The sequence below is a fragment of the Pelecanus crispus genome, chromosome Z, assembly GCF_030463565.1.
Source record: "Pelecanus crispus isolate bPelCri1 chromosome Z, bPelCri1.pri, whole genome shotgun sequence".
Classification (NCBI taxonomy): domain Eukaryota; kingdom Metazoa; phylum Chordata; class Aves; order Pelecaniformes; family Pelecanidae; genus Pelecanus; species Pelecanus crispus.
In genome coordinates, this window is record NC_134676.1 from 32113195 (window position 1) to 32141098 (window position 27904).

Consider the following 27904-nt stretch of genomic DNA (forward strand, 5'->3'; position numbering starts at 1 on the left):
ATGGCGGGCGGCGCGGCGGGCGAGGCGCAGTGCCTCAGCTACGCGGGCTGCAACTTCCTGCGGCAGCGGCTGGTGCTGTCCACGCTCAGCGGGCGGCCGCTGAAAATCCGCAAGATCCGCGCCAAGGAGGAGGACCCCGGCCTCCGCGGTGAGCCGGGGGCACCGGCGGCCGCTGGGGGAGGAGGGCGGGGGGGCGGCGGAGCCTCGGTGCCGGCTGTGCCGGGCGCTTGCTGCCGGGCAGGGGCAGCCCCGCACCGGCAGCTGCGGCAGCCCCGGCCCCTTCCCGGCGGCTCCCACCACGGCGGCGGGGATGCGGGGGTCCCGGCTGCCTGCCGGTGTCTCCCCGTGGAAGGGCTCTCCCCTGGGCGCCCCGCACGGGCGGTGCGGGCGGCGAACCGCCGGCACGGTGTCGGGCGGGGCTGGCACACGTGGGGGGGGGGGGGGGGGGGGGGGGGCTTTGGGAGGGGGAGGCGTGGGAGCGACGCGGGGCGGGGAGAGAGGCCAAAGCAAGGAGGCTGTCACCTGCCCGCCTTGTTTTGGTAGAAGCAGCCGTGCCGTGGAGAGACCTTGTGCTGGCGGCGGCGCGGCTCCCCGCTGGGCTCCACGGCGGCGCCTTGCCACGGGGCCGCGCCGCTCCTCCGGCGTGGGCCCCCTCGGGCCGGCCCGAAACAGCGCGCACCGGGCGACGGGGGCTTGCGCCGCCCTGCCCGAGCCGCCCCGGTGGGACGCGGCTGGCCCCGGCCCCCGCCGCCCCTGGCTGAGGCCCGGCGGGGGAGCGGGAGGGGGTGCCCGGCGTGAATCTGGCCCGCTCGCTAGGTTGTGCGTGAGCTTCGCCGGCGGCCCCGGAGCGGGCTCGTGTCCCTGTGAAAGCGGGCTCTTCCGTCAAAAGTTGCCGAATTTGCTGACTCTCTGGCCAGCCGCGTGCCCAGCGTCGTGTTCTCTGTCTCTCTGTGCGAGCCCGACTTCCCACAGTTCTAATGGGTCCGGTTGTACGCTTCCATTTTTGTCTGGGTTGTGCCCAAGTAGTAATAAAGGTGAAAGACTTTAAAGCCATTTCCTACTCATTTCTGAAACCTTCCAACACTGCGGACTCCTTTGAGGCAAGCCTTGCTTAGGGAGTACCCTCTTCACTCCTGTACAGGACCATTGGCACCTGTCGTGGTGTAGCCCCAGCCAGCAGCTAAGCACCACGCAGCCGCTCGCTCACTGCCCCTGCCCCGGTGGGATGGGGGAGAGAATCGGAGGAGTAAGAGTGAGAAACACTCCTGGGTTGAGATAAGAACAGTTTCATAATTGAAATAAAGTAAAATAGTAATGATAATAATAACAATATAATAATAATATACAAAGCAAGTGATGCACAATGCAATTGCTCACCACCCGCTGACCGATACCCAGACAGTTCCTGAGCAGCGATCGCTGCTCCCCGGCCAACCCCCCCCCCCCCCCCAGTTTCTATACTGAGCATGACGTCATATGGTATGGAATAGCCCTTTGGTCACTTTGGATCAGCTGTCCTGGCTGTGCCCCCTCCCAGTTTCTTGTGCACCTGGCAGAGCACGGGAAGCTGAAAAGTCCTTGACCAGCATAAGCAGTACTTAGCAACAACTAAACCATCAGTGTGTTATCAGCATTCTTCTCATCCTAAATCCAAACCACAGCACTATGCCTGCTACTAGGAAGAAAATTAACTCTATCCCAGCCAAAACGAGGACAGCACCCTAAAGTAAACTTCCTCATTTAACTGAAGTGAGAAGGCAATAGGATAGAGATTGAGAAAGGAAGAAACATTACCATGGTGTTCAGTTAGTTTTTGGGCAAGGTGTGAAGTTCAGAACAGGGGTAGGACCAGCATAGACACTATTCTGCCTCGTGAGGGGGCTGCAGTGTACAGCTAGAAATTTCCCTCCGAAACTGCCAAAACATTCTTGTGTGCTTGAGTTAACATTTACCATGAGCCTAAGTATTTATTATTACCATGGGATGTTTGGTGGTGGTAAAGTTTGTAGGTTTTGTGATTTTTTTTTTTTTTAAGAGGTGTTTGAATTGCCTTCTTCAGGTATGGGTTAAAATGTGAACTGTGACTGTAACAGAAAAATAATAACAACAAACCCTGATTTGCATTGATGATTCAACATGCAGTTCTGTCTGCTTTTCATGACTGGAACATTTGCAGTGAAAACTCTTCTACAGGTTTGTTCCCCAGGAGGGAAATATGTATTCTCAAGGACACACTTTTGCACTGGAAGAGGTCCCAGTGCCATCATAATAACTTTAAGTTTAGAAATTGTCATAACAGAGCACAACCAGCATTGTGTGACTGGGACATCAACCATATTATGCAAATATGAACGAACTGTAATTTCTGCAGGTAGCTTTTTGGTTTAAATGTTTATTGCATCCTAGATGCTTATATAGAAAGAAAAATCTGATTACTGTTAAAGAAGTAATGCAGGATTATTGCTTAGGAAGTTCTGCAGCCTACCAACCATTCTGCAGGTGCTGTTGGTCCTTAAAACTACCTGGGTTTTGAACTCTGCACATATTGTCACATATTTTCCCAGGAAGAAAATTAACTCTATCCCAGCTGAAACCAGGACATTATGTCAATGGCAGTTTTGGAAATGGAAAACTTGAAAGTCTGCAGATAACCAATTGTGTTTGTGGAAGAGCTGTGCAGCAGCGGGTCACATCTGAATGTCCCCTTCTTTTAAACTAAGGCTTCTACAGAGAATAATGGGAAGCTGTTGTTTGCTCGTTGTGCTTAAATATATGGGGTCCTATTTGCTAGAATTTGTATGTTTTGCTTTGTACTGAGCAAAATGGAGATTGTCAAAGGTTTTATCCTGGGCTTGAGTGATCCCCCAGGCCACCGGTCAGAAGTGTCAACTTGTGTCACTCGCTGTGTGCCAGGGAGAGGAGTGTGACTAGTCCAGCAGTCACATCTGGAGGCATCTCAATTGATTTGAGATGCCTGTAAGCGTGGAGGCTCAAATTAACATCTCTGTTATTGTATTTCTCATGTGGTAGAATTATACCACAACAAATTGAAGAGTGAGGGTAGCTTTACTGTTGTGAAAGGCAGGAAAGGGACAATGTACAAGTATGGTGTTGAAGTTTCTCATTTTTTCCAGGAATAAATTTAAGGAACTTTAAAATTCTGTCTTTATTCTACTCCTTAGATTTTGAAGCAAGTTTTATTCGCCTGATTGACAAAGTGACCAATGGCTCTAGGATTGAAATAAACCAAACAGGTGAGATCTGTTGTCTCTTCCTCTGTTCTGGTCTTCTGGGCTCTATCAGTTGCTGCAGTGAAATCAAAAGTTTTGGCTTGACGGAGGTAGGTGTTAGGTATCATTGACTGAGAAGATCAGAAATAACCAAGCTCAGAAGTTTTGTAGTAATTGATCGTATGCAAGAAGATCACTGCTCCACCATAATGCAGAGAGGTAACGAAAGTGTATTGCTCAATAATTAAAATTAGTATTTTGTTTGGTATGCAGGATTTTGTAGTGGGGGAAGGTCCCTCTGAACCAGAACGGATTTTTGTAGGAGGCAAGGTTTGCCTTCTACGAAGGCAAACTTGTGAGGAAGACTGCTTGCCTAGTCATGCTGAGAAAAGGGGTTGGTTGGAGCCAAGCAGCACATAAAAATCTCATCTGGTTCTTGTCCTCTTTTTTTTTTTTCTAAATACGATTATGATTAGTCAGTAAAGCAGATGAACTACCACCAGATATGTCAAGACAGCGATGACCTGATGGTCTGGTGAAGATTTAGTTGCTGTAGAGGATAATAATTGCTTGTATCAGCATTTTGGGGATTGGTAAGAGATCCTTGATTTTGGGGGAGAGAGGAAGGGAGGAATGGTGTGTGAGACAGACAGATCCTTATGTGCGTTGGCCCATTTATTAACTGCAGACGTAGAAATAGCGTGCTGGAAGTGCCATCATCTTTCATAAATTCTTCTGTCTCCAATTGGCCTGTATACATCATTGCAAAGCCTCTTTATGTTGTAGTAATGGCTAGTGTGCTGATAGTGCTCTCATTTGGTTTGCTCCCCTGGCATCTTCCCCAGGTACTACCTTGTATTATCAGCCTGGTCTTCTGTATGGAGGCTCCTTGGAACATGACTGCAGCCCCAGTCGTAGTATTGGCTACTATTTGGAAAGTCTGCTCTGCTTGGCACCTTTCATGAAACATCCATTGAAGATTGTCCTGAGGGGAGTAACAAATGACCAAGTAGATCCTTCGGTAAGTAATAAAATTTAAGTACCAGGGGAAGGTGGTTTTTTTTAAGGAGGAAAAAAAAAAAAAAAGAAAATATTAGGAAGAAGTGTCTAAAACACGTTGCATTTTTATCATCCCTCACATCAAGATGTATCCAGTGTTACTGCATCTGCCAGCAAACTCTGTGAATCAAACAAGCATCTGCTAAACTGTTCCCTTTCTGCATCACACTCCAAACTGCAGTTTGTAATCACCTTTGGGCTTTCAGTTCTGTACTGCTTCTGTCTTCTCCCCTGGAAACTCCCTTTAAATGCGATCTGAGGCCCTGCCACTGGTTTGCTTCTCCTCTTCTCTTAGAAATTAGATGGGTTGTTTCTCCTACCCAACACATATACTTACTTGAAATTGTCTTTAAAATTTGAGTGTAACAAGGAAGGAATCTTTCTCTTCTGTTGGATGCTGGACATAGTTATACCAATGCTGCTGTGAAGCCTTTCCGTTAGAAGTCACGTGACAATTACAAAATATCAGTAGCAAAAATATGTAATAGCTGTCTGATTCTTCAGAAAGACAGTAGAAGGTATGGTAGATCAAGTGACTATGAAATGTTTGCCTTGATTTCTGTTACTGCTGATTTATAGTCCTCTGTTTTAACAGTGTTGCTACAAAATGAGCTATGGATAACATGGTATTAAAACACTGAAGTAATGGTTAGTGGTTATGCTATTTTTTTCCCCCAAAAAAACCCCAAACATAATGGCTTTTGGAGAACAGCACTGCTCTTTAACTTTGAACGGCGATTGGAGACTGCCTATTTTCCTCTGAGGAGATTAAGGAAACATTGTCATCTGAAAACCAGTTTAAATGAATACAAATACTATGAAGTATAATTGCAGATATTAGACGAGCCTCTGAGTCCTGCTGGTATTTATGGCTTTTCAGCTGTGCTTCTCTTGTCATTTAAAAAACTTGTTCTCTCACCCATGGCTCTGTGGGACACCCACATGAGTCAAAGGATGATTAAAGTGGGTTATACACAGCACTCTCAGGGAAAAAAAAAAAAAGGAAAAGGAAGAATAAAAAAGTAAATGGGAAGCATGTTTCACTAACCTTTCAGTCACTGTGATTAGAAGTACTTGGTAGAGATGGTAAGTAGTAAGAATCAAAGAAGTCTCTTGGTGGACTGTGTCTTTTTCATTACAATGGAGGAACTCTTTAAGAATTTGGAGATGAAAAGCAGTCCAATTTTAATGTTGGTTTCAAGTAACTTTGGACACTCATCTAAGCAACTGAGTCTGGATTCTGGAAATTGCCCGTTTTCAGGCATCAGCCGCATAGGCCAATAGAGACTAAACAATTTTAGTTGAAATGTGTGCAAGAATTTGAGCCAGTTAGTTTGCGCTTGAGGGGTGCTTGCACTGGCCAAAGTTCAGACACAGACAGGTTTTGGCATACATCAGCTGATTCACAGTACCTGGTACTAAGTGTAAATAAAATACAGATGTGCATGCTAAGGAGTTACATCTTAAGTTCGTTGTGCTGTAGAAGCACAACCACAGTTACTGTGACTCAACTCATGTACTAACTTTTTAAGTGGCGATAACTGAATACCAGTTCCTAAAACTGGTTTAAACGTGGTTTATGTCTGTTTAACTTGCCTGAGTAAACATTAAACCTGGTGCACACCAATAAACTACTTTAAGGAGTTTTACAAGATGTTTCGTATAGCAAGCTGCAGAGCCTAAACTGAGACTAAATGCACAAGTTTAAGTGCTACCCTAAGTGCTTAAGTAAATGGAAACTTGGTTTTAAATTGATTTGGTTTTTTATTTTTCAGTAGGGAGAAGGTGTTTAGAAACTGGGTGAACATTTATTACCTACACTTGCCCAAAAAGGGATGCTTAAATTTTTCTATCTGTACACTTTCTGGCTTTCCAGGGAGACAGTGGAAAGGCAAACCAATGTAAATATACTGTGGGTAGTTTAAAATGGGCAAGGAGTTTTCCCTGCTGCTCTTCGTGTAAGAACTTCTCCATCTCCACTTAGTAGGTACCATAGGCAAGACACCCGCTCATCATCTGCTTTGGAGAATTTTTATTGGTTTTATTTGTGAAAGGGATGTCATGTTTTGTAAACGTGTCTTTATTTTGGACCTAGATGAACTCTGCAGGATGTATCCTTGCACGAGTGTATTCAACATGTGTCATATGCAGATAAATGTACAAATTCACATGTGCGTGTGTGAAAATACATATGTACATACATACACACACACGTGAGCCTATAGCACTCCCTTTGTGCTTGAAAGGAGAAGGTAGTCCTTACCTGTCCTCCCTCCATATCTCCTGCTTTCAGCCACACAGTCCTGTGTACTCCAGTAATACCCCATACACTTTTCAGAGCTTTTCCTAAACCAGTTCAGCTAATTGGCAAAATGGCAGAGAGCTGTACCCCTGCATTTTCTCATGGAGGCATCGACAAGGTAAGTAGCAGAACATGTGTGCAGCCAGAGAAGTGGGACCTTTCCCTCATGGTAGCAGTGAGCAGGTAGGCTGACTCACTGGGCTTTCCGAAATCCACTCTCAGCACTGAGCTCTCTGCTTTTACACAGCCTCAAAAATATCTGTTGGGTGTGATTGCTGTGTTGTGGGTTTGAGGTTGCTCTTTGCCAGAGAACCCCTTGTTAGGAGGACAAAAGGGAACATGGCAGGTCTCCTGCTGTGGGGAGAGTGGAAGTGGTCAAGGCGAGAGGAAGGGCGTTCCTAAAGGATGGCTTGTGGAAGGAAAGACTCCAGCTGACTTCAGTGAGGCACAGGTCAGGCTGAGTTCCTGGAGTATAAATAGTGTGTGTTTATGTTAGCATTTGTTTATATACATTAATGGCCCTCCAGTGGGGTGCAGTGGAAAGCTCTGACAGCTGGCGCTGTTCTGGAAGAGTGCTGTGGCCACTGAAATACAGGGTAATGTGCACTTGCTCCAGGTTGGACCGTGGTGATAATAGTGTGAGTGATACATCCTCAGTGAGTGACAGGGATGCTCCTTTGCTCACACTTGTCAGGAGCGGGTGTGCTTTGGAATACCAGCCTGAACCATCCACTGGCAGCCTGTTTGCGTTGTCTTTTTCTGCATGACCACTGGTGAGACCTGGCCATGGGTAGCTTGTGGGACCGGCCGTGTTGGACTGGCGTATAGAGTTGAGGTTGTTCCAAGCTTCTCTGTACAGAGAGTATGTATGTCTTTGTAGAGTGCCTCTTTGAAGGGTATGGAGGTGCACGCATATGGTAGCTCTTATTTTCCTTTCCTTCTCTACGTTAGTTATTCTGACAGATATGTAGTGCTGCAGTAACCTGGTGTTAGAATAATCGTTCTCAATGTTTGGGTTTGCAGGTGTTGAAGTTTTTTTACAGCTATGCCGTGGGACTTTCAACTGAAATGACTTTCATGCTGGCATGAGACTAGCGTGTGAAGTTTTGACTTGGGAGCAGTAATCTTCAATGTTAATCAAAATTCAGCAGTTGTCTGTAATCCCAGGAGAACAAGAAGGTTTTCCTACTGACTTTTGTGTCTATTCTTTTTCTTTCACTTGCTAAACTCTGGTTTTACTCCCCCCTCCCCGAGTCTAGGTCCTTGTCCCCAAAACGTAACACTATGTATGGCAGGGATAAATGCTCTTCTGTGCAGTGCTAATGGCTACGCAGGTCAGCTAATATTTGCCCCTTTCCTAGGTAGACATGTGCTCTAGGGTCTGTGTCTGGTTTTTTGCAGCTTTGCGCTAGCTAAGGGATTCTCCAAACCACTGAAAGTTACTTTTTCTTTTTTTTCATTGTTGTAGATTTCTTTAAAGGAAAAAGGGTTGTATTTACACTAGTCTGTGAATAAGCAATGTCTGCGGGACTTAGCAAGTTGTTGGTATTTGTCGTGAGGTATGCCCTCGGTTGTATGATGCATTTGCTTTCGTACAACTTGGTGTTGTGTTGTCTGCTCTGGAGATGGGATAACTGCCCTTCAGGTGGAGCTGAAGGATAGTTTTATGGCTGAGTATAGGCAAGAGGCTAGAAATGTGGTTTTAGGTCTCAGTTCTGCTACCGTCTTGTGATTTCCAGTGAAGTACTTAACCTCTCCTGCCTGAACTCCCATTCACCTGCTAAGCAGAACAGCCTTTTCCACTTCTTCAAATACTGCCAATTACCTTCTCTATGTACGCTGCAAATTTGGAACAGAGACAGTCTCTTATTCTGTGTCTGTCTGGTACCTGGTAAGTATCATGCCTAGAATTTGAGGACTGAAAACTATGACAAGTCTTGAAATTTTTGGAAACAGACAAACCAGACTCAAAATTGATCCAGCTTCCTAATGCTGATGTAACATGCTTTCTCCAGGGATACAGACTTCAGTCCAGAATTGCAAAAGTGGAAATGGAGGAGGGAGAGGGAGTTCCTAACCTACACAGTGAAGCTCTTCTTTTTTTTTCTTTTCTGGTATATTTTGTTTCCTGAGAAAGTGTGAGAAATATCATATAACTTTAATGTGAACCAGATCAGCTTGTTGGAACTTCTACTGGTGGTATTTACATATGTCTTTGTGTGTGCACATGCATGTTAGTAAAGGTCTTTGCTCTAAAAGTCAAATTTGTGTGATTAATGAATACTACTGAGGGGCCAATTTAAGGTAGCCTAGCTGTAAAAAATATAAAATTAATCATTGACCTACAGGGTTTTTTAATGAAGACATTCGAATATTGATACTACTATTAAAACCAACACCAAATGCCTCTCTGTAAGAAAGGAAGTATGTTGGCCAGCAGGATTTGAAGAATGAGAACTGCAGCATACACTTGTAGCTACTCACGTAGCTCTAAGAGGCTGTTCACAGCATTGTAGGTGAGGTGTGTGCTACTGCTTTGTCAGTGGCTTGCACTCTGCAAAGCAGAGAGAATGAAACTCAAGAATTGTGGATTCTGGCTGAAGGTGTGGGAAGGAGGGTGCTTTTTTTCTGCCTCCTCAAATGCTGTCCACCACATGCCTGTTTCCTTCACCTGAATTTAGTTCCTCTTTGGTATTGCTGTCCTGATCCAATCTCTCCCAAGCTGCTTGTCTTGGGTAGCTCCCTGTGCTGTTGCACCACTAAATAATTTTTGTCAGCTTTGGCAATGCTACTGAAGTTTCAGCAGAGGGAGGAAGATGGCAGTCACTGTTGTCTTAGGTCAGGAATTAGGAGGAGCAATGGCAAGGAAAATCCTGCTCAGACCTGGATCTGGCGAGCATCTGGCTCAAAGGGGGTACATGGATGATGTGTCACCCACTTCAGATTCTTCTAAGTATTTCAACAGAAGTTACCTAGAAGCTTCTGTTTCTCAGAAACAGATAAAAAGTTTTTCACAAAAGGATGAGGTTCTTCCTGCCAAATCAAGGGCCTGCTCCAAAATGCAAAGTTTCTTGCAATCATCGTTTATTTAGCTGTAGGAAATTTTTAGCAATAACAGCAGAATATCATTTTTTCAGTATCTGTGTTTGGAGAAACAAGTGAGCTGTTTTAGCTGAACCATAACAGAAATAAAAATCAGGCTGAGAAAGAAATCCAGAATAGGAAATTCCATCTCCCAGTAATTTGTCCTAGCAAATTTTTTGACTAATGAGATACTGTGGTGGTCTAAGAGTAGCCGAAGCTCTCTATGTTGCATAGAATACCTAGTATGGAGAAGCCTTGTCTTTGTGAGGCACCTCATAAGGGAATGATTTTTAAATTACTGACTTCTGTGACTTCCAATAAAGAGTCTGCTTTTTTAATTCTGTGTTCTGTAGGTTGATGTTCTTAAGGCAACGGCTCTACCCCTGCTGAAGAAGTTTGGAATTGATGGTGAAAGTCTGGAAATCAAGGTAAGACAGTTTGTTCCTTTCTTTTCTAGCACATGCTGAAACGATGCCTCTGCACTGCTTCACAAGGTCATACGCTTGCTGATGGTATCTGTCTCTAGCAGATACCTAGTTGAAGCTACACACATTTCTAAAATTGCCTCTTGTCCTTGGCATGTTTTAAATGGCATACCAGCCATGTAGTGATTGAAGATGTGGTAGAAGAGAGAGATACAAAGGCTGTGGGTAGAGGCAGTAAGGAGAAAGTAGCAACTTTTCTTAGTCTCCAAGATCTTTGCAAGCTAAGAAACCTTTTTGCTTTCTTGTTCCTCTTCACTTAATTTCTTTTTCCTTCCACTTGCTTTTCCTGCCATGTGCTTAGAGCTAGGGAGTAATAGTAGAATCTTTTGCTTCCTTCACCAGTAAAGGATCTGGATCTGTGTTTGGGTGGTTGAGGTTTGCTTCTGGTTTGGAAAATACAGGAAAGAAACTTTTCTTTAAAGACTACACTCTTCACAGGCCAAATACATGTGGATATAGAATAGATTTTTTAGGTTGGAGAAAGAAGCTATAGCCTTTCAAAGTCAAGAATGCTCAATTAAAATGCATGAAGGCCTTAGCTGCACTGCTGGTCTTTGTTTTTGTCTCTGCCAAGCCTGCCCCAGGTGCCTCCCCCCACCCTGCCCATGGCCCAGGACCCCATGTCATCCCCCTGGGACCATCAGCCCCTGCTCCAGCAACCCTGCAGTTGGGCCAGTCTCCAGCTCCCCACAGCCCTGCCTGGCCCTGGGTCTCCTGAGCCAGACCCGCCCACGGGCCCATGTCCCATCCCCATCCTTGTGGATGTTGGCTGGGGCGGTGGCACAGGCTCGGGCCGGCCAAGCCTGTTTGTGGGAATGAGTTCATTGTGGTCCCCCATGTACATACTAAGCATCAAACACTTCTAGACTTTCTTCAGCAGTGAGGTACAGATTTGCTATTGGAGACCAGTCTTAAGCCAAGGTTGCCTTCCTGCTAAAGGTGTTGGGTTTTTGTTTCGTTGGTTTTGTTTTGTTTTCCATTGAGAAGCCATGCCTTACTGTACTTGAGAGAGAGGAGGAAAAAAGAGAAATCGATTTTTTTACTTATAGGTTTGGTATAAAATCCATTTCTGCCTTTAGAATGTCTTTTTCTTACCTGTGTTCATATAGTACCTCTACTGATAACATTTTATTATATGTGAAATAAAAGCTATCATTTTTCAGTGTGGAAGTACATTCTTTGTGCTCTTTACTAACCTGCTTTTTTCCTCCATTACTGTTTCTAGATCAACCGGAGAGGAATGCCTCCCAAAGGTGGTGGAGAGATACTGTTTGCTTGCCCAGTGAGAAAGGTCTTGCAGCCTGTTCAGTTCACAGACCCTGGCAAAATCAAGCGCATCAGAGGAACTGCGTATCCTTTTTTTTCCTTCTACTTGTAAATGAGTTTGCCTTAAAAAAAAAATAAGTCTCCCAACTTGAAGTCGCAGAAGTGCACCCATATTGCTGAGCATGTATCCAGATAACACAGGGTGACATTACACAGAGGGATCACACAACTATGTTTCAGGACCATGTCTCAGAACCGCTGTGTTCAGAACATTGCTGTTCAAAACCCATCAGTAGACAAGTAAATAAATTTAAAACTTAACAGCACTATTTAAAATTTTTTCACTAGCAAGAAAAAGTTAAAATACCTTCCATCGCATAATGTAGCAGCGCTAAAAGGAGTCTTACCTTATGTGTAAAATCCAGTAGTAACAAGTGTAGTTTTGGTATGCATTGAATAGGTGGCATCTTGGCTGTTAATAAGTCTAGCAGAATGTTGGATGGGAGATGAAATTTTAGTTCAGTTTACACCTCACTGCACACATGTGAACTGAGCTTTTTGTTGTGTTATGAGAAGTTTGTTAGCTCTTCACCTTCAGTAGTACCATTGGAGATGGAAGTGGAGAAGGTTTTACTTCTGCGCAAAGATAAGGGCACAAAATATTGTTGTGGAGTACTCACTTTTCAAAGAGAACTGCGCATCTAGTTAATGTTTTGTTTGGGGTTTTTTTCCTTTATTTTTCTCTTGTGGTTTTTATATGGTTTCTGTCATGATTCTGCTGTCACTGCAGGAAGAACACAGAAATCCCTTATAGGCAAGGTGTACTAAAGGTGGTATTTCATGAGCTCCTGCTCTCTCTTGAGCATTGGCCAATTTGTCATTTAATTTGTGATTATGGGAGTCCCAAACATGATCTGACTTTAAATACTTGAAAGGAAGGCAGGAATGGGGGCAGGTTTCCTGCCAGAGGTGCAGATTTGCAGCCTATTCCTCCTTTTACTTTATGGCATACCGTCACAATTGTGTGTGAGAACAGCACGCCTTGACCTCTGTTTCCAACTGTGGCATTTGGATGAGCGCAGCATTGCCGAGTGAGAGCAATTTTACTGGGTGCATGTGCTGCAGAATAACAAAGGAGGCAGCTCAGTGTGCTTTTGGTGGTGTTTGTCATGGTCTTTCCATGAAGAAAGTAATTTCCTTATGCTCCTGTCCACCTCTGTAGTAAGTAGTTCTATCCTCTGTTTCTGTGTGAAGGAGGAAGCAATGATCATGGCTCTAGTGCCATCTTTCTAAGTTGACATTAATACATAGTGCCATTCTGGGCTACTTTGACTGGATTTGGTCGATGTATGTGAACTGCAGGTTTTTGAACTTCCACTTTCCTTTAGGTTTTTCCTTGGCTTTTTTTCAGGAATAAAGGTTTACCTTTAGTAAGGCCAGTGAGAGGCAGTCTCATTTTAGTTTGGCCATTAAGCGTCCTTCAAGCCAGTAGAAAACAAAACAGCTGGAAGGATAAATGCTTAGGTCTTTTATAGGTGCACTTTTGCCCCTTCAAGATTCAGCTGAGCGATTCTGCTTCCTTGCAGCTGGGGAGCTTGTGTCGCAGCAACCTTTTATAGTCATCCAAAGTACTGAGTGTACCAACTGTGCAGAACAATCCGTTTTCTGATTATTATTTACTGGTTTTGCCCTTAAGATCTTAAGCTTTTGGTTTACTCACTCCACAAAAGCATGCAATAGAAACTTGTAGAAAAGGAAATTCCCTTCTCCCAGCTGGGAGGTTTGAGAGTGTGTTTCTCTGCATTGCTGTGTGTATGTAGGTGCAGATGGGTCGTTAAATGTGCAGGGCATGAGTCTGCATTGTAGCTGGGATGGAATTTGGAGCACAATGTGCTTTGTACATTTGAAGATCTGTTGGGAATATCACTGAAGCAGCACTGAGTAAAAAGGCACAAAGGCAGTTCATCTCTTGTGTACTGTGAAGAGGTGGCTTGGGGTGAGCGGGAAGGTGGTAGTTTCTTCTTCCCTGGAACTGTTACCTTCAGGTGCTGAGTGACAGGAGAACCAGTGAATTTGGTAGCCTTAACAGCACTGCAAAATAGTTGCAGAGAGCAGAGTGGGGTTTTTTTAGCCTTTTAAAATTAATTTTTTCTTTTGTTAAAAATTTCTTTAATTTTATCTACTCTATTTCTCCCCAATAGAAATAGCAAGACAGGATTTCTTGCTGCTAATTCAAAGAAACTTCACCCGTCACCATCTTTTAACAGTATATGAGGAGCGGAGGATGCAGGGCTTCCTCCATCGTAAGAAAGCTCAGGATTACAGAACAGCAATTTAAAATTATCGAAGGGCATTTTTAAGATAGATGTTTACCTAGTCAGAATAAACTGTTCTTCTGCATGTGTTATGTGTACCTCACTTCAAGCTACATCAATGAAAAGACTGTAGAAAACACTTATGCACATGTGCTTCTGTAAGTGCTGGAAAATGGACCGGCACTCATGAATGGATGTATAGGACAAAACCACATTTTCCAAAATAATGCATTGGGGCCTCTTGGCCACTTCTGTCAGTCTCTGATTTAAACTTCTTTTGTGACCAAAATGAATTCCTTAACTTAGAGATGTAGATACTCTGTCAGAGTGTCACCACAGATGGCAAACAGAATGGTGGAATCTGCAAGGAGCATCCTGAATAAATTCCTCCCAGATATTTATATCTGCACGGATCATATGAAGGGGGTCAGCTCTGGAAAGTGAGTATCCAGTATTCACAGGAAACAGAAATGTAATTCTGCATTGGTTCATCTGCTAGGGTGTTCTGATCTGTAATTTTACTGAGTTTTAGACCATGATCTTCTATTTTGCTGACTTGAATAAATATTCCTCACAGGGGAAAAAATGGAATGATTCACTAGATATGTTTGTTTTACTCATGGTACAGGGATAGAAGTTGTGTGTTTTCTTAAACAAGGAATGTAATACATCGTTACTGCTGCTAAAGGCAACTTGAGCTCTCTTCAGTTTTAAACCTGTTGCTCTGAAGTAAGATTAAGATCAGAAGTGCCATGGTATGTTGTAAAAACTAACATTCAAACTTGACTGTACACATTCTGATGGTAGTACTAATCTTCTGGACAGACAGTCTTCTGTCTGTGTGCTCAAATCCAAGCATGCACATTTTCTTTCACCGTTTGTTTTTTGAAGGATTGCCTTAAAGAAAACTTGCTAGGTTTGCAAATTTACAAATCTAAAAATTGTTGACTCAAGTATTTTTCCTCTTTTCCAATCCTTCATCATATTTTATATCCCAGGTTAGTAAGTCCTGTGGCTCCAGGCTGTTAACAGCAATCAGAATTGCAAAAACTCTTCTGGAAGCTGTGAGTTTTTGGGGTCTTATTTTGGTTTTTATCTGTCTATAAAGTGGAAAAGTCCAATGAATCAGGGCAGCAGCATTACATTTACTACTTCCATGGGTAGCCCATGCAGAGGGATAAATAATAGCATGGGACGAAGAATTGAATCCCTCTCCAACTTGCTGGTGCATGTGGCTTTCTGATCCCGCTGTGCTGTCACATCAGCCTAAGTATGGCGCCAGTACGATTGCAGTACACCTGATACTAACATTGTGCCACTTTGGCAAAGCTTTTTTTACTACCTGGTTCCCAGTGCTTGTGTGTGTGTGTCTTGGCAGGACAAGGAAGGAAAGCAACATGCCTCGTTGTTTCCAGTACTGCCTCTGGTCATGAGTAAGACCGGCAAGAACTAGTTCAGCCCAAACCAAGTCCCGATTTCAGAATATAAAGTGTTGAACTATATCCCTTCCACAGTGCCAAAAGCTTCAGGGAATACATTATTTGAGCATATTCTGCCACCTATAATGTCTCTCTAAACAGAAACTTCCTGGTTCTGTTCTGAGCATTTGCAGCAAAAAGTTTGTGCAGATGCTTCCTAATACTGTCTCTACATACATGAGGCACTGGATGATTTTAGTTTTTATTTAGGCAGATTGCCACATGCTACTGAGCACTAACAAAATCCACCAGTGGGTATAGTTATTAAAGGATAATTGTCCAAAAAATAGCATCTTTGACACTGTTCTTGTCTTGCTGTCTAGACATCTGTCTTTCAGAGGAAGGAAAGGAGAAGAGAAACATCTTTAACATACCTTCTGTGTTGCTCAGCAAGTGCAGGCAGTTAAATATGGGTGGGAACCACTGATACCTTTTCATTCCTGCCCTACTGAAATGCCTCTGGAGGAACTGGTGTTTTTCTGACACCAGGAGAGTTTGTGTGTATTGGTGTTTGGGGTTTGATTTTGTGGTTTCTTGATGTTGGTGACATTCCTTATAGTTTTGGGTCAATGGGACTATTTTAATTAAAAAGTTTGGGTGGTGGAGGCAGCAGGAGTCCAGAATTGTAGGAGGTTAAGTTAACCTTATTTTAAATGGCTAGCTATTGGTGTTCTTCCAGAGCCTATAAATTAGACTTTTTTTTCCCCTTCCTTACAACTTTCTGATTTCTCAGCAAGCTGTACTCAGCCATCTGTGACTTTCTTGTAGCAAAATGTTTCTTAACTCTCACAATAGCATTTTGTAGATCCTAAGCTCTGAGGAAAATTAGGGGGTTTGTGCCTTTCTTCAAATCATATGTTCAGAATTCTTACATGGTTGTAATGATTTGGATGGTACTCAACTGAAAGTAAAAAGAAGCAATTGGAAATACAAGTAATGTGGATCAGACTTTTTTTTCAGTCTCCTGCCTGGTGCCATGGCTGTGGTCTAATCTTGCTAAATATTGAAGCTTTCAGGGAAGGAGCTCGATCCCTAAGGAAAGTGAGTTTGGGGTTTGAATGTCGCAGCGAAGAAACTCCAGATACCTTTGAAATATTCATCAAGTATGAATTAAATAAATGTGAAAGACATTAGTTTTCTTTTCTAATAGAGGAGGATATTTCTGAGCTTTGGATGTTTTTTTCTTTTTTTTCTTTGCTTTTTTTGTTTTGAAGAGTTTGTGCCAGAAATAGCCAGCACAGTGGGTTTGGGGCAAGTGGTACTGGGTTAAACTTTTAAATACTGTTATTAATGTTTTTTCCAGGGTGAATCAAATGTATAGAACAGGAAATTTGTCAGCAAGTCCAGATTTGCAGTATTGTCCTATGAGAGGAGCTGTTTGTGACTTGAGGAGGAGGTTGGCTGGGAGTAGTTCTTGACTCATTACTCAATTTTTGTCCTTCAATCAAATGCACTTTTTCCCTTTCTTCCAGATCGCCAGGTTTTGGCATGTGCCTTACTGCAGAAACCATCAATGGTACTATTCTCAGTGCTGAGCTAGCCTCAAACCCTCAGGGCCAGGGAACAGCTGTGCTTCCCGAGGAACTTGGCCAGAATTGTGCTAAGCTGTTGCTTGAGGAGGTCTACAGGGTAAGTGGCCAATATCTTTTGTGTGTATAGCTGTAGGGGAGGAAGGTAATGACATATTGGTAGAGGGAGAGGTGGTTTGGGGGCACACTTAGGCAGGCTCAGATCCAGAGAAATGATCCGATGCTGCCAGTGTTGTCTTCATCCAGGTAAGGAATGGTTTGGAATGGTTCCCTTAACAGTGCAATGACTTACTGGGCCATGTTATTTCCCATGTCCGGAAGAAGTTACTGTGAATCACAGTGGTGGCAAATTTTTCTTTTGTTGCTTTCTGTCTGCAGCAGAATTCAGTTGGCTTCACATGGGCTGTTACTGTTTTTGATAGTAAGTTGGAGGAGTAACAGAGTCAATGCTCTTAAACTAGTGGTTGGAATGGGGCATTATGAGTGGGAGAACATATGAGAAAGAAGGGAGAAAAAAAAGCAGCTGGCCTCAGTGGTGCCTGCTTTATGGTGATGATGACAAAGTCAAATGTGCTGAGATCTGTTGGTTGTATGAGGAACTGGCTGAATGGTTTGTTGGAAAGGAGCTAGAACAGCGTTTGTATAGGAATCTTAAGTGCATCACAGTCTTCTGCAGCATTTTTTTTTTTTTGTATTAAAATGTTTTTCATTTGTGGTGAGACTTTTAGTGAATGACCAGCTTTCAGTCTTACAAATGATTTGGCAATTAGTGTCATAGTGAGTTTCTGATTTAATAAAGAACCTACCCACTTTTGTTGTGTATCTCTACAAATTTTAAAGTAAGTAGCTGTTAGTATTGACAAAACACATTTGGCCTTTAGGAGGCAGTAATCTACAAATTGTACTCACTTTTTTTAAAAAAGTAATTGTTCTGAACTGGAACAACCTGATAGGACTTTGCAAAGTATTAAAAATGCCATTAGTAAGATTCTGTATTAGCTAATGCAGTCAATTATAAAAAAACTCCTTAACCTCATAAATCACATCCATGCCTGTAGTAGATTGTTCATCTGTGCCCATGTTATCTTTTCCTTCCTCTGCTGCAAAAACCCTTCATCTGTCTGAATTACCAACTTGCCCACTTGTTCCAGTCTTCCATTAATATTTTGTCTTTGTTTATTCAGTATATACACCATGTTGCTAGAGGACTTTCCTTTTCTAGCCCAGGGTTCTTATCTCATAGAAACGCCACAAACAAATATTCTTCCTGGGTACAGTCCAGACCTCTTGCATTTGAAAGTCCAGCATGCATGGAGAATGCAGTCACAACTACTGACTGAAACATCTGTCTGTTTCTACAATTATGTAGTGACAGGTAGCTATTTTTATTTGAGAGGTGAATTGTAAAATCTTTCAGCTTCCCCCTGCTCCCCTCCAAAAAAAAACCCCAACAACAACAAAAAACCCAAACCCACCTACAATTTGGTACATTGGTTTCTTTGTGTAAACCTCTTGGAAAACATCTTCAGGTAGTCAGATGATTGGAGGCATCAAAAATCCAATTTCCACATACTTTTATCAGCAGCAGTAGGTATTTTTTTCTTTGAAAACCATCCAGCACTTGACAGATTGAAACTAGTGAGGGAATTTGTCCAGATTATTATACTTCCTTCAGAGCTAGATGTCAGAGAACTTCCGAAAGGGAGAGGGCTAGAAAGGTCTGAAGCAGGTGATTTTCTGCTTTAGTGTACTGCAGTGATTTGAGTGTGATGAGTCAAACTCTGCAAAGCACCGGGATAGTGAGGATCTGTGGACAACAGAAAAAAAGCATTTGAGGAGGAAACTGGGTCGGGCAAGTCTTTGAACAAAGTGATAGGCCATGAGGTTTCAATGTCTTTGAAGATCAGATTCTGAGTGAGTAAGGTTGCTAGCTGTGGCCTGCTATGGTACCACTGGTGCTCCTGGAAGGCTCTTTCATGTGTGGGCTCCTTCAGTCCAAGAATGACTGACAAGTGCTGAGCAGTGCACAGACTGCTTGTCCTCCACTGCAGCAGCTCATGGTGGAAAAGTTCTTGTTTGTTAGCATTTTTGGCTATTGTGCTGCTTGTCCACTGGTGTGCTCAGTACTTATTCAATGTTCATAAATTCCCCACTCCCTCTGTCACAGGCAGTATGGTATGTTTTGTTCTGTAGTTTTCAGAATGCACACTTGAATTTATGACACACATGCTCACACAGTGCTAGCCAGGAATTTGGAAAGATGGGCTTTCTCATCGATTTTTTTTTTTGGTTGGTTGGTTTTTGTTTTTGTTTTTTGAGCTTAGGTCAGTTTGATCTAGCGGTGACCCAGAGAGGATATAAAAATATGTTGCAAAGCATGCACTGTTTACTTAGTTTGAAGATACTGGGTTTTTTTAAGCTTCTCTGCCTAGATAAGATGCCTAGTGAAACAGTAAAAATTAGGGAAAATTGTGCATGGAGCTTTGAACAGGCACTGTTTAATTCCCACTTTCTTTACACCAGCTACTCACTGAATACAGGGCTTAAGGGAGAATTTCTCTCCCTGTGTTTAGATCCTCTCTTTATGAGATTGTTTCTCCATCTGTGTCTTTGCCTGTAGGTACTGTGCTGCAGGAGCCAGAGGGGGTTGACCAGAAAAGGGCATTCGGGTGGCACTGGAGATGATTGTCTGTAGAAGGGTTTTAGTTATTGGGGTCACCCACAAATCTGCTGGAGTTATTACTGTTTAAAGGGGCCCAGGGACATCCCTTAAAGTGCTTGCTTAATGCTTGCTATTACGTGAACTTTACCACCTAGGAAATCCAAGGATTTGAGTCTTGCTATGTTAAGTGCTAAATGGTCCCTTTTACTAAGCCTTCAAAAAGAAATGGAAGAGATCGTATGACTCTTGGAATCAGTGGAGCTTTTTTTGTGTACACTTGTTGATGGAAAGATGTCAGAGCTAACTGACTAACAGTAAGTGGCACAATGCTAATTACAGTGGCCCTAAAAGAGGGGGCATGGAGTGACTTGCTAGCATTGTCTTTACAAATCCATATGCAGTTCTTACCTAAGCTTAACTGTAGAAGGCCAATAAGGATTTTCCTTTTGTCTTTGAAAGGTGTTGGTTATGGGAGCTTTATATAGTAGGTGATTGGTGGGATAGAAAGGCCTGGAATAACTGGAAAGGGACTGAATGTTTATATTCCTTGTGATCATGAAAAATCGGGGAAGATGCAATACCTATTTAAGGCTGAGTTCTTTAATGAAGCAAGGTCGAGTTGTTAGGGGGGCTTGGAGGGGTAGGAGGGGTAAGGCTGTTTGTTTTATTTAACTAGAGCTAAAACGAATGAAGCATTTCACTGAAGGCTTAATTTTCAAGATGGCCTTACTTCAGTGTGACAAGGCTCTGCTCCATTCTTCTGAAAACAGGAAAAAAATACAAAACCCCAAACCAAACCCTCTGCACTTAATCTAACAAGTTATTGAGGCATGCAAGTATGTACTGCACACAGGTAAGGGAGGAAATCATGTGTATGCCAAAATATAACCAAGACTAAATCAGAGCTGGCGTCGAGGTCAGAAGAATAATCCTCTTCAAAACACTGTTATCCAATACCCAGAGTTGTGATACTTGCATGTGCATGTCAGCTGTGGTATTTGTATAACAACATTTCAAAATGAATGGGATTTTAAGTGATCTGTGTCTCCAGTTGTCACATCCAGCTGGATCTGGCTCTGTTGTCAAAGGAAACAATAATGGAGAAACTGCCATAAATTGAATTAATATGGACTAGAAGCTGCGTCCTGGGCTGGTAACGAGTGCCAGCTATTTTGGAACAAATGATAGTACTTCGGCTCTGACTTTGCCCATCCTGTTTCTCTTGGGAGGGTTGTTTTTGATTTTGGACTCTTGAGTAAGTGGCAGGTGGATTGAGAGAAAAAAAGTTGGCCTCCTTGGAAGTGGCATGTCCTTCATTTGGTACAAGATAGTGTTCTTGTCATCATTAGATTACAAGCAAATCACTTTGTTTCCCTGTCTGGCAACCGCCTTTGTGGGAATGGGCATAACAGCACATTGCTAATGGACAACAATAGTGGGGACAACTGACTCACTGCAGCAGGAGAGCTTATGTAAGCAACTAGGACATGAAGGATGCATCATGTTTTACTATATTGTTTAGGACATGGTTGTCTCCATGCTGATTGAAGCTTTTGTATGAATTTGGTCATAAAAATAGATGTCTTAGAGTTTTCAGCTTTAGAAAAACAAACTCAGAAAATGTAAAGTTTTCATCCAAGTGACAAAGAGCGTTTTGAATTATTAACCAAACTACAAATACAGAAAGTCCTGTGTCTGGAATACTCCTTACCAAACTCTCATCTGCTTCTTGTACATGCTTCAGATTGGTGAATACAGCTGGTGAGCGCTGTGGCTGTAGATCACACCAGCAAATTCTGCAGGTACCCTGTTCACTCAAGATAAAGCACATTTTTTTTTATCAGTCCCATAGAAGGCATTAGGTTGAGTGCATGAACTTCACTTTGGTATGGCAGGTTCACACAGTTAAAAGGGCAAGGGCTGCTGTAAGAGCATGTTGCTACGAGTTAGGTCATGGTAGTGAGCGTAATGAAGACGTTTCCTTCGTGGTGGTGTTTGTTGCATGAAGTACTGCACAGGCTTCTTTCAGAAGAACGGAGCTGAGACTTGTCACACTGAAGCAAGGCCATCTTGAAAATGAAACCTTCAGTAACTCTCCTTGGAAAGGTCCTCCTTTCTGCCCTCTCACTGAGTAACTGTGCTGAGGTTGTCACCTCATTGTGTTTTCTTAATCTATGCAGTCCAAAATTTATTTTGCCCCTCCCTTGCCTTTTTGGATGGTGTTATCTCTTAAAATGATGAGAGGTTGCTCCTTGCCCACAAAGGCAACCATCAGTTTACCTCATTAGAGAATTTGGTTTTAAAAGGATGAATTTTTAGTTTTGCTCTTTCCAGACAGCCTGTTCAGAGGGCTTAGCATTAGGCCTGGTCCAGCAGGAAACTGTTCACAGATTTCATGTGGCTGTGGATCAGGGTGAATATGAGGACAGTCCGAAATAATGTTATGCCAGATACTTTTTTCTATTTTCAATATGTTTGCATAGTAATAGTTGGTAGATTCTCTCTACAGCAGTCTTGGCTGAAAGTATCCCTTTTAATTTGTGTTCAAGCTTTGTAAACCAAGAAAGCCTTCCAGTTCCAATTTATGTCTGCATCATAGTTAACACCTTCCACATACAAAACAATTTACCATGCATGTATGACTTACTACAGTCAAATGTGTACAAGAGTATATGTAGTTCTACATAATTTTATGCATGGCTTTTTCACGTAGCAATAAAAAAAATATCTTCCCATTTTAAATATGGGGGAAAAACGTTTTACAAATGTAAAACCACAAAAGCTAGGAGCAAGGGCTTAGGTGGATGTGTGCAAAATAACTTTTAACTTGCTGTTTTGCACCTGCTAACGCTGAACTATTTGTCTGAATGTAACTTTATAGTTATCATAAAGTGGTGCAATTCATGGGGTCTTCAAATGCATGTGAACTATAGTTAACACCTGTTTTCAATTTACTGCAAATAAATTCTTTGGTGCTTACATTCTTTGATGTTGGAAAAAAAACAGGTTGGGAGAGATGGGAGGGATCTTTTAATGTGACCTTGTTACTGGGTTTTGTTTTAGTTCTGTTCCTTTCCCAGCCTGCCATGTGAAATTAATTTGTCATTGTTACAAAATCTAGGTTTTTATCTCTTTGGCCCTTGAAAATTGGGAGTGGTAATTCAGCCTTTTAAGTCTGTCTTCTTCCTTCATTACTCTCCTCCCATCCCAATTTCTGGTTTGTACAGAGATTAATTATTAAAACACTTTGGTTTGCAGGGAGGCTGTGTAGATTCAACAAATCAGAGCCTTGCTCTGCTCCTCATGACCCTTGGACAACGGGATGTTTCCAAAGTCCTGTTAGGACCTCTGTCTCCATACACGTAAGTTGTTTTGTTCGGTTTAATTTCCCAGTCTTGTTTAATTTGCTATTTTTATTGCACAGCTATTTTTTGTATATGGAAGACTTTCCCTGTGGCTATGAATAGAGCAACTTGTACCTGTCTTCAAATGAGACAGGTGGTGTAAGTTACCTGGTGTTTATTTCTGCATGTTAGAAGATGATTGCCTTACTGTTCTATATTATTCCTGGTGCTGAGAATTGCAGAGACGGGGTTTATTGGTGGTTCTTGGTCTTGGATTGATGTGTACATCAGTTTGCTTCTTGTTGCCTAGCGTATGCTACCATGTTTTCCTGGTGATCTCTCTGTAGCTGTGGCATTAAATGGCATGTTTCAAATGGCTAGCCAAATGCTGAAGCTGTGATTGTCCATAGGAGGCAGCTTAAAAGTTCAATTCATGGAGCTGTGTGCAACCCCAGAGCTTTAGCCCTATCGGGCAGTGGACTTCTGTCTAGTCCTTCAGTCTCAGTTTTTATTAAAGCTTTGTCTGCAGCTGGTAGTGGTTCAGAGGATCGAAAAAGACTAGGTTTCTTATATTGCTAGTTGCAATGCACAGGTTAGGGGAAGGGCATCCAGTATCAAAAATTTCATTTACTGTATCAGACTGACAAGTGATTCACTAGATCGCAGTTATTCCTAGAGACCGAGCAGTTTTCCTTTAACCAAATGGGGGGAGGGTTGTTTATCTGACAATGGCATCAAATAATAAGACTATGAACTGTCCTTTTTCGGTTATCATGGTACCGGTGCTGTATATGTGAAAGGTACAGTACTGTGATAACTGAAGAATGGTGGTGCCATCACATGAGAGCTAGAAATTGCCTAACTGCTATTCTCAACCCCTGATATCTTGGAAACAACATTCATCAGATTTTGAGGGAAAGACAGGGAAGCCTCCCATTGCACAGAGGTAAAGTAATCCCCTGTAGAGTAAGCATCCCTGTGAAAGGCTTACAGAGGGTAGATAGCAGTGTTCAAAGTGCACAGTTAAGCATGTGAAACAAACCAATCACTTGTCATTGTCCAGTCTTTTTTTTTTTTTCTTTTTTGGTGCTACAAAAATCATGTACGTGCACTAGTTTATTTTGTAAGCAGGCTGATTTCAAAGGGGTCTAAGCTAGGAGTATGCAGCAGGGACAAAGGTCAGGAGCATCCTGAAGCAGCATGTGTCACATGAGATCATAAAATCTGTGATTCTGTGAGAATCTGTGACTCATCAATCCTATGAGGATCTAGTGAGAGATCATGCAGCTCTGCCTGCAGCACCTGTGTGCCCTCACTAAGGCAGCTCATAAAGGGCTGGGAAATTTGGCTCTTGAGCAATTCATCAGATGCGCAGGCTTTTGAAGTAAATTGCAATGCTGTCATGTTCCACTTCATTGTTCCTTCTTTTCTCTCTTGGGGCTGTGACATCTCTGCATTTAACACTTTCACCCTGCAGAATCGGAAGCTATTTATAAGCCGTGTTATGCTAGATTGGCTTCCCTGTCTAGCACAGTGTAGCATGAATGTGACAGTTCAGCTGGTGGATGAGAGCACTGTATGGGTACATGGTGCTTTGGCGTATGTCCGTCAGAATGAGGAAACGTATTTGTGTATTTCCATGGGAGACATCCTTTGCCCGTGCTACAGGCATGGTGGGGGGGTAAGGGGGGTTGCAGGTACACTATGAGCAGGGCTGGCCTGAGTGGCACTGGGAACACCAGTCCCAAAAAGACCACTTGGCCTGCAGCCATCTGGATTACCTCCTCTCATCTTATGCTCCAGATTTCACACAAGTAAGTGCCCCTCTGTCAAGCTGAGTTTAAAATCAAATGCAGGGTGCTGCCTGTGTTGCCAGCTCCCAGAGATCAGTCTTGCAGGACAGGCTAGTCTGCATGCAGGTGAATTGGTGTGAGCCAGGGCTATGTGCAGGAGAGCAATGGGAAAGCCTGAGTGCCCTGGGTCTTGGTTTCACAAGGGTTTAGGGAATTCTAGTGGAGGGGATGGGGCCAGGCACAGCCCCTCAGGAGAGGCTGCCTCAGGCAGGGCATCTGCCCGGCTGGGACGCTGCTTTTGGTCGTTCCCCGAGCCCTGCCTGGGGTCAGGGGTGTCTGTCCCAGCCCGCACCCAGCCCCTCGGCCTGTCCCCCTCCTCCCTGCAGCCCGCCTGCTGCAGCTGCAGGTCAGGGCTGGCTGCCCCTGCTTCCCTCCCGGGCAGCAGCCGGGAAGGTCTCCGGTGGGAGGCTGGGGAGCAGTGGCGGGAGGCTGGGAAGCAGTGGTGGGCCCGCCGGCACTGCCAGGCTGTGCCCTGCACTGCTCTTGGGATAGTCGAACCGAGAAGGCGTTGCTGGTGCACAGGTCTTCTCTCGCGCTGATCTATGAGTTGGTCGCTTTGCCCTGACAGCAAGCTAAGACTGTGAAGTGGTTGTGTACCTTTTCATGTTGCTTAGCAGGCTTCTGGGAAAAGACAGCGCTTAGATAAACAGGCTTTTTACTTTTTTCTTTTACTTTTTTTTTTTTTTTGGTAGTGCAATGGTTTTTTACTTGAAAGCAGCTGGGTTTTAAACCTCCAGTGTGGCTCATGTAGCTGCCTCTGAGCCTAAGGAAAAGTGTTCAGCTTTGCCTAGTTCTTGCCTCAACACACAGTCTAAATGTCCAGCAAAATAAAACTTTGCTATACCTCTCAGTCGTCCACGTCTGTACGTGCACATTTGCAGCCTCCACTATTATTTGAGGTGCAAACCTTTCCACACGTGATCCCTGTCAGCCTCAAGCTAATACAAACCTGCTTTCTGCTGCACTTCTGTCACATATCCCTGCCTTTCCCCACTCTTTTTTCTCCTGTTTCCAGGGCTCTTACCACTTCTGCTGCTGGAAGACAGAGCTGGCCTCTTGCTGCTCCCAAATTCTCCCCCAACGTCCCCAGGCAGCCTCCCCTTCACTCCCTCTTCTGTGAGCCTTTCCCGTGTACGTGGGGGCTGTGGCAAAGCCGTCTTGCTTTTTCTCACTCTGCCTTTATTCAAAAGGGAGAAGAGGTGGAGAAACATGGTATGTGCAAAGAGAAGTATGGACTGAACTGATCCCACCAACACGTTGCAGAGTTTGCTGATCAGCTTTTAGGATTTTTCCCTAAACCTCCAGCTCCACACTGCCTCTGGCATTTGTGCAGTTTATTCTGTGCCCTCCTTGCAGTTCAGCATGCCACTCCAGCCGTTTTGGGCTTGGCTGCTTTCTTGTCATACTGCCAGAGCTCTGGGAAAGGACCCAGCTAAGGAGGCTGGTAGAGAGCTTGTTGCCTGTCAGCTTTACTGAAGTGTTTGTGCCAGCATATATGCCCATTTGCCTATTATAGAAGCAACCAGAAGCTTTGCAGTTGGGGAGGCATGGAAGAAAAGGTGTTTTTCATTTTTTCTCTTTCAACTGTTAACCCATCTGAGAGATGAGAGAGTTGGTGTCTGTGCTGAGACCAGTTACCAGCCCAGGAGGGTGAGGTAGAAAGGTGTACGTAGCATGGGGAGCCATGTGTCCACGTTCACCCTGCAGAAGTATTCAGCTGACTGCCCTGCCCCAGAGATAACTCTCAGGTCTTCCGAAGTACAGACCTGTGTAGGTAACAGCAGCCTCTCTTTGTCTGGCTCCTGCTGTTTCCCTCCTCCCCCAATGCATGTACCCACGCACAGGAGCAGCAGCATGCCCAGCTGAAGTGGATAAGGCAATTCTTGCTCCTGCAACTTTCACTGTGCTTACTCAAAGTTTCTGTGAATAGGAGCTGCCAGGAGGCTTTCAGAAGCCTCATGATGTTGCAGTGGGGACAGTCCTGTCCTCTTGGTCTCCTGCTTCCCATTTTGTCTGTACATTCTCTTGATTTGGTGTAATGATGTAAATGTGATTAGCTTGCAATTATGCTCTCAGCATGCAGAGCAGAGGTTTTTTCCAGATTGCCAGCCAAACAAATGTGTGGACTGGATTTGCACATCCGTTCTTTAAAGGTTAAACTTAACCTAAGAAGAGTACATACCAACTGCTGCAGAAGATTAAACCTTAGTTCAAGACTGCAGACTTGCTTGTGGCCATGACTGGAAGAGACCAGACTTCTGTCAGGAGCAATTACCAAGTTTATATTTGTAGCCTTTTGGTGTAATTGCTTGTTGCCTGTTTTGGGGAAGCCAGTAGGTATGTCGTCTTGGCTGGTTTTGGTTTTGTTCTTTTTTTTATACTTTTCAATAGTTTTTCCTATCACTCACCCTCCAGTCAGTGTGTGTTTAGGAGCACTGTGTCTGTTTAGTCTCTTCATGCCTCTCATTCTGGAATGATGAAAGGAAAATTACTTTTTTTTTTCTGAAAACAAGGGGAGAACACAGATAGAATTCTGAGTCTGAATGTGATTCTAACGAAATATTTAACTAAGAAGTGGACAAGTTAGTAATACAAATCAAACACGTGCTTTAGGGTCTGAAGTCTCTCTGCACCTGAGGCCAACCTTTTGGCTATCCCTGTTCATCTTTTCTTTCTGCTTTAAACATTGTGGTGAGGGAGGAGTACCACAGGTTGGTATGGCCCTGATGGAGAGTCAGCATCATGAGTAAGTGACCTTGCCCGCATACATCTCTTCTTTCTCCTTTCTTTCTTCTTCCCTCGCTCTTTTGTCTTGCTATGTTACCAGGCATTCCTGCTCTCCCTGCTCATACAGAGAGTGCAGTGGTTTCAGTAGGGGTCACTAGCCACTTCTGCAACACAAGTGAGAAGAATGTTTGGAGCCTGTAGGCTTGTTTCTCTGTACTAAGCAGTATTTGCATGTTCTTCTCACTGTGCTCATTGCTGGAGTCAGCATTAGTACATACTGCTAATGGGCTTCTGTTTTGTTTCTTAATCTTTGTTGTTTTCTCTCCCTCAGAATCGAGTTTCTGCGACACCTGAGAAGCTTCTTCCAGATCATGTTTAAAATTGAAACAAAGACCCCTGAGGAAGAGCACATGGGCGGGGAGAAAGTCTTAATGACATGTGTTGGCATTGGATTTTCCAATCTTAGCAAAACTATACGATAAGAAACATCTGCAGACTTCATGAAACAGGGCAGCAGAAAATGCTGCAGAGATCTGATAAAATGGGCGTTTCCCTGCACTGTTCTGGCAC

At 43.5% G+C, this 27904-nt stretch overlaps 1 protein-coding gene across 1 annotated transcript; it reads left to right on the forward strand.

The window, feature by feature from the left end:
* RCL1 (RNA terminal phosphate cyclase like 1) lies at positions 1-27904 on the forward strand. The gene is made up of 9 exons (XM_075726764.1): positions 1-148; positions 3183-3254; positions 4076-4251; positions 10029-10103; positions 11386-11510; positions 14056-14181; positions 16692-16848; positions 22669-22772; positions 27666-27904. The coding sequence occupies exons 1-9, from the start codon at positions 1-3 to the stop codon at positions 27814-27816; spliced, it is 1134 nt and encodes a 377-aa protein (XP_075582879.1). The 3' UTR covers positions 27817-27904.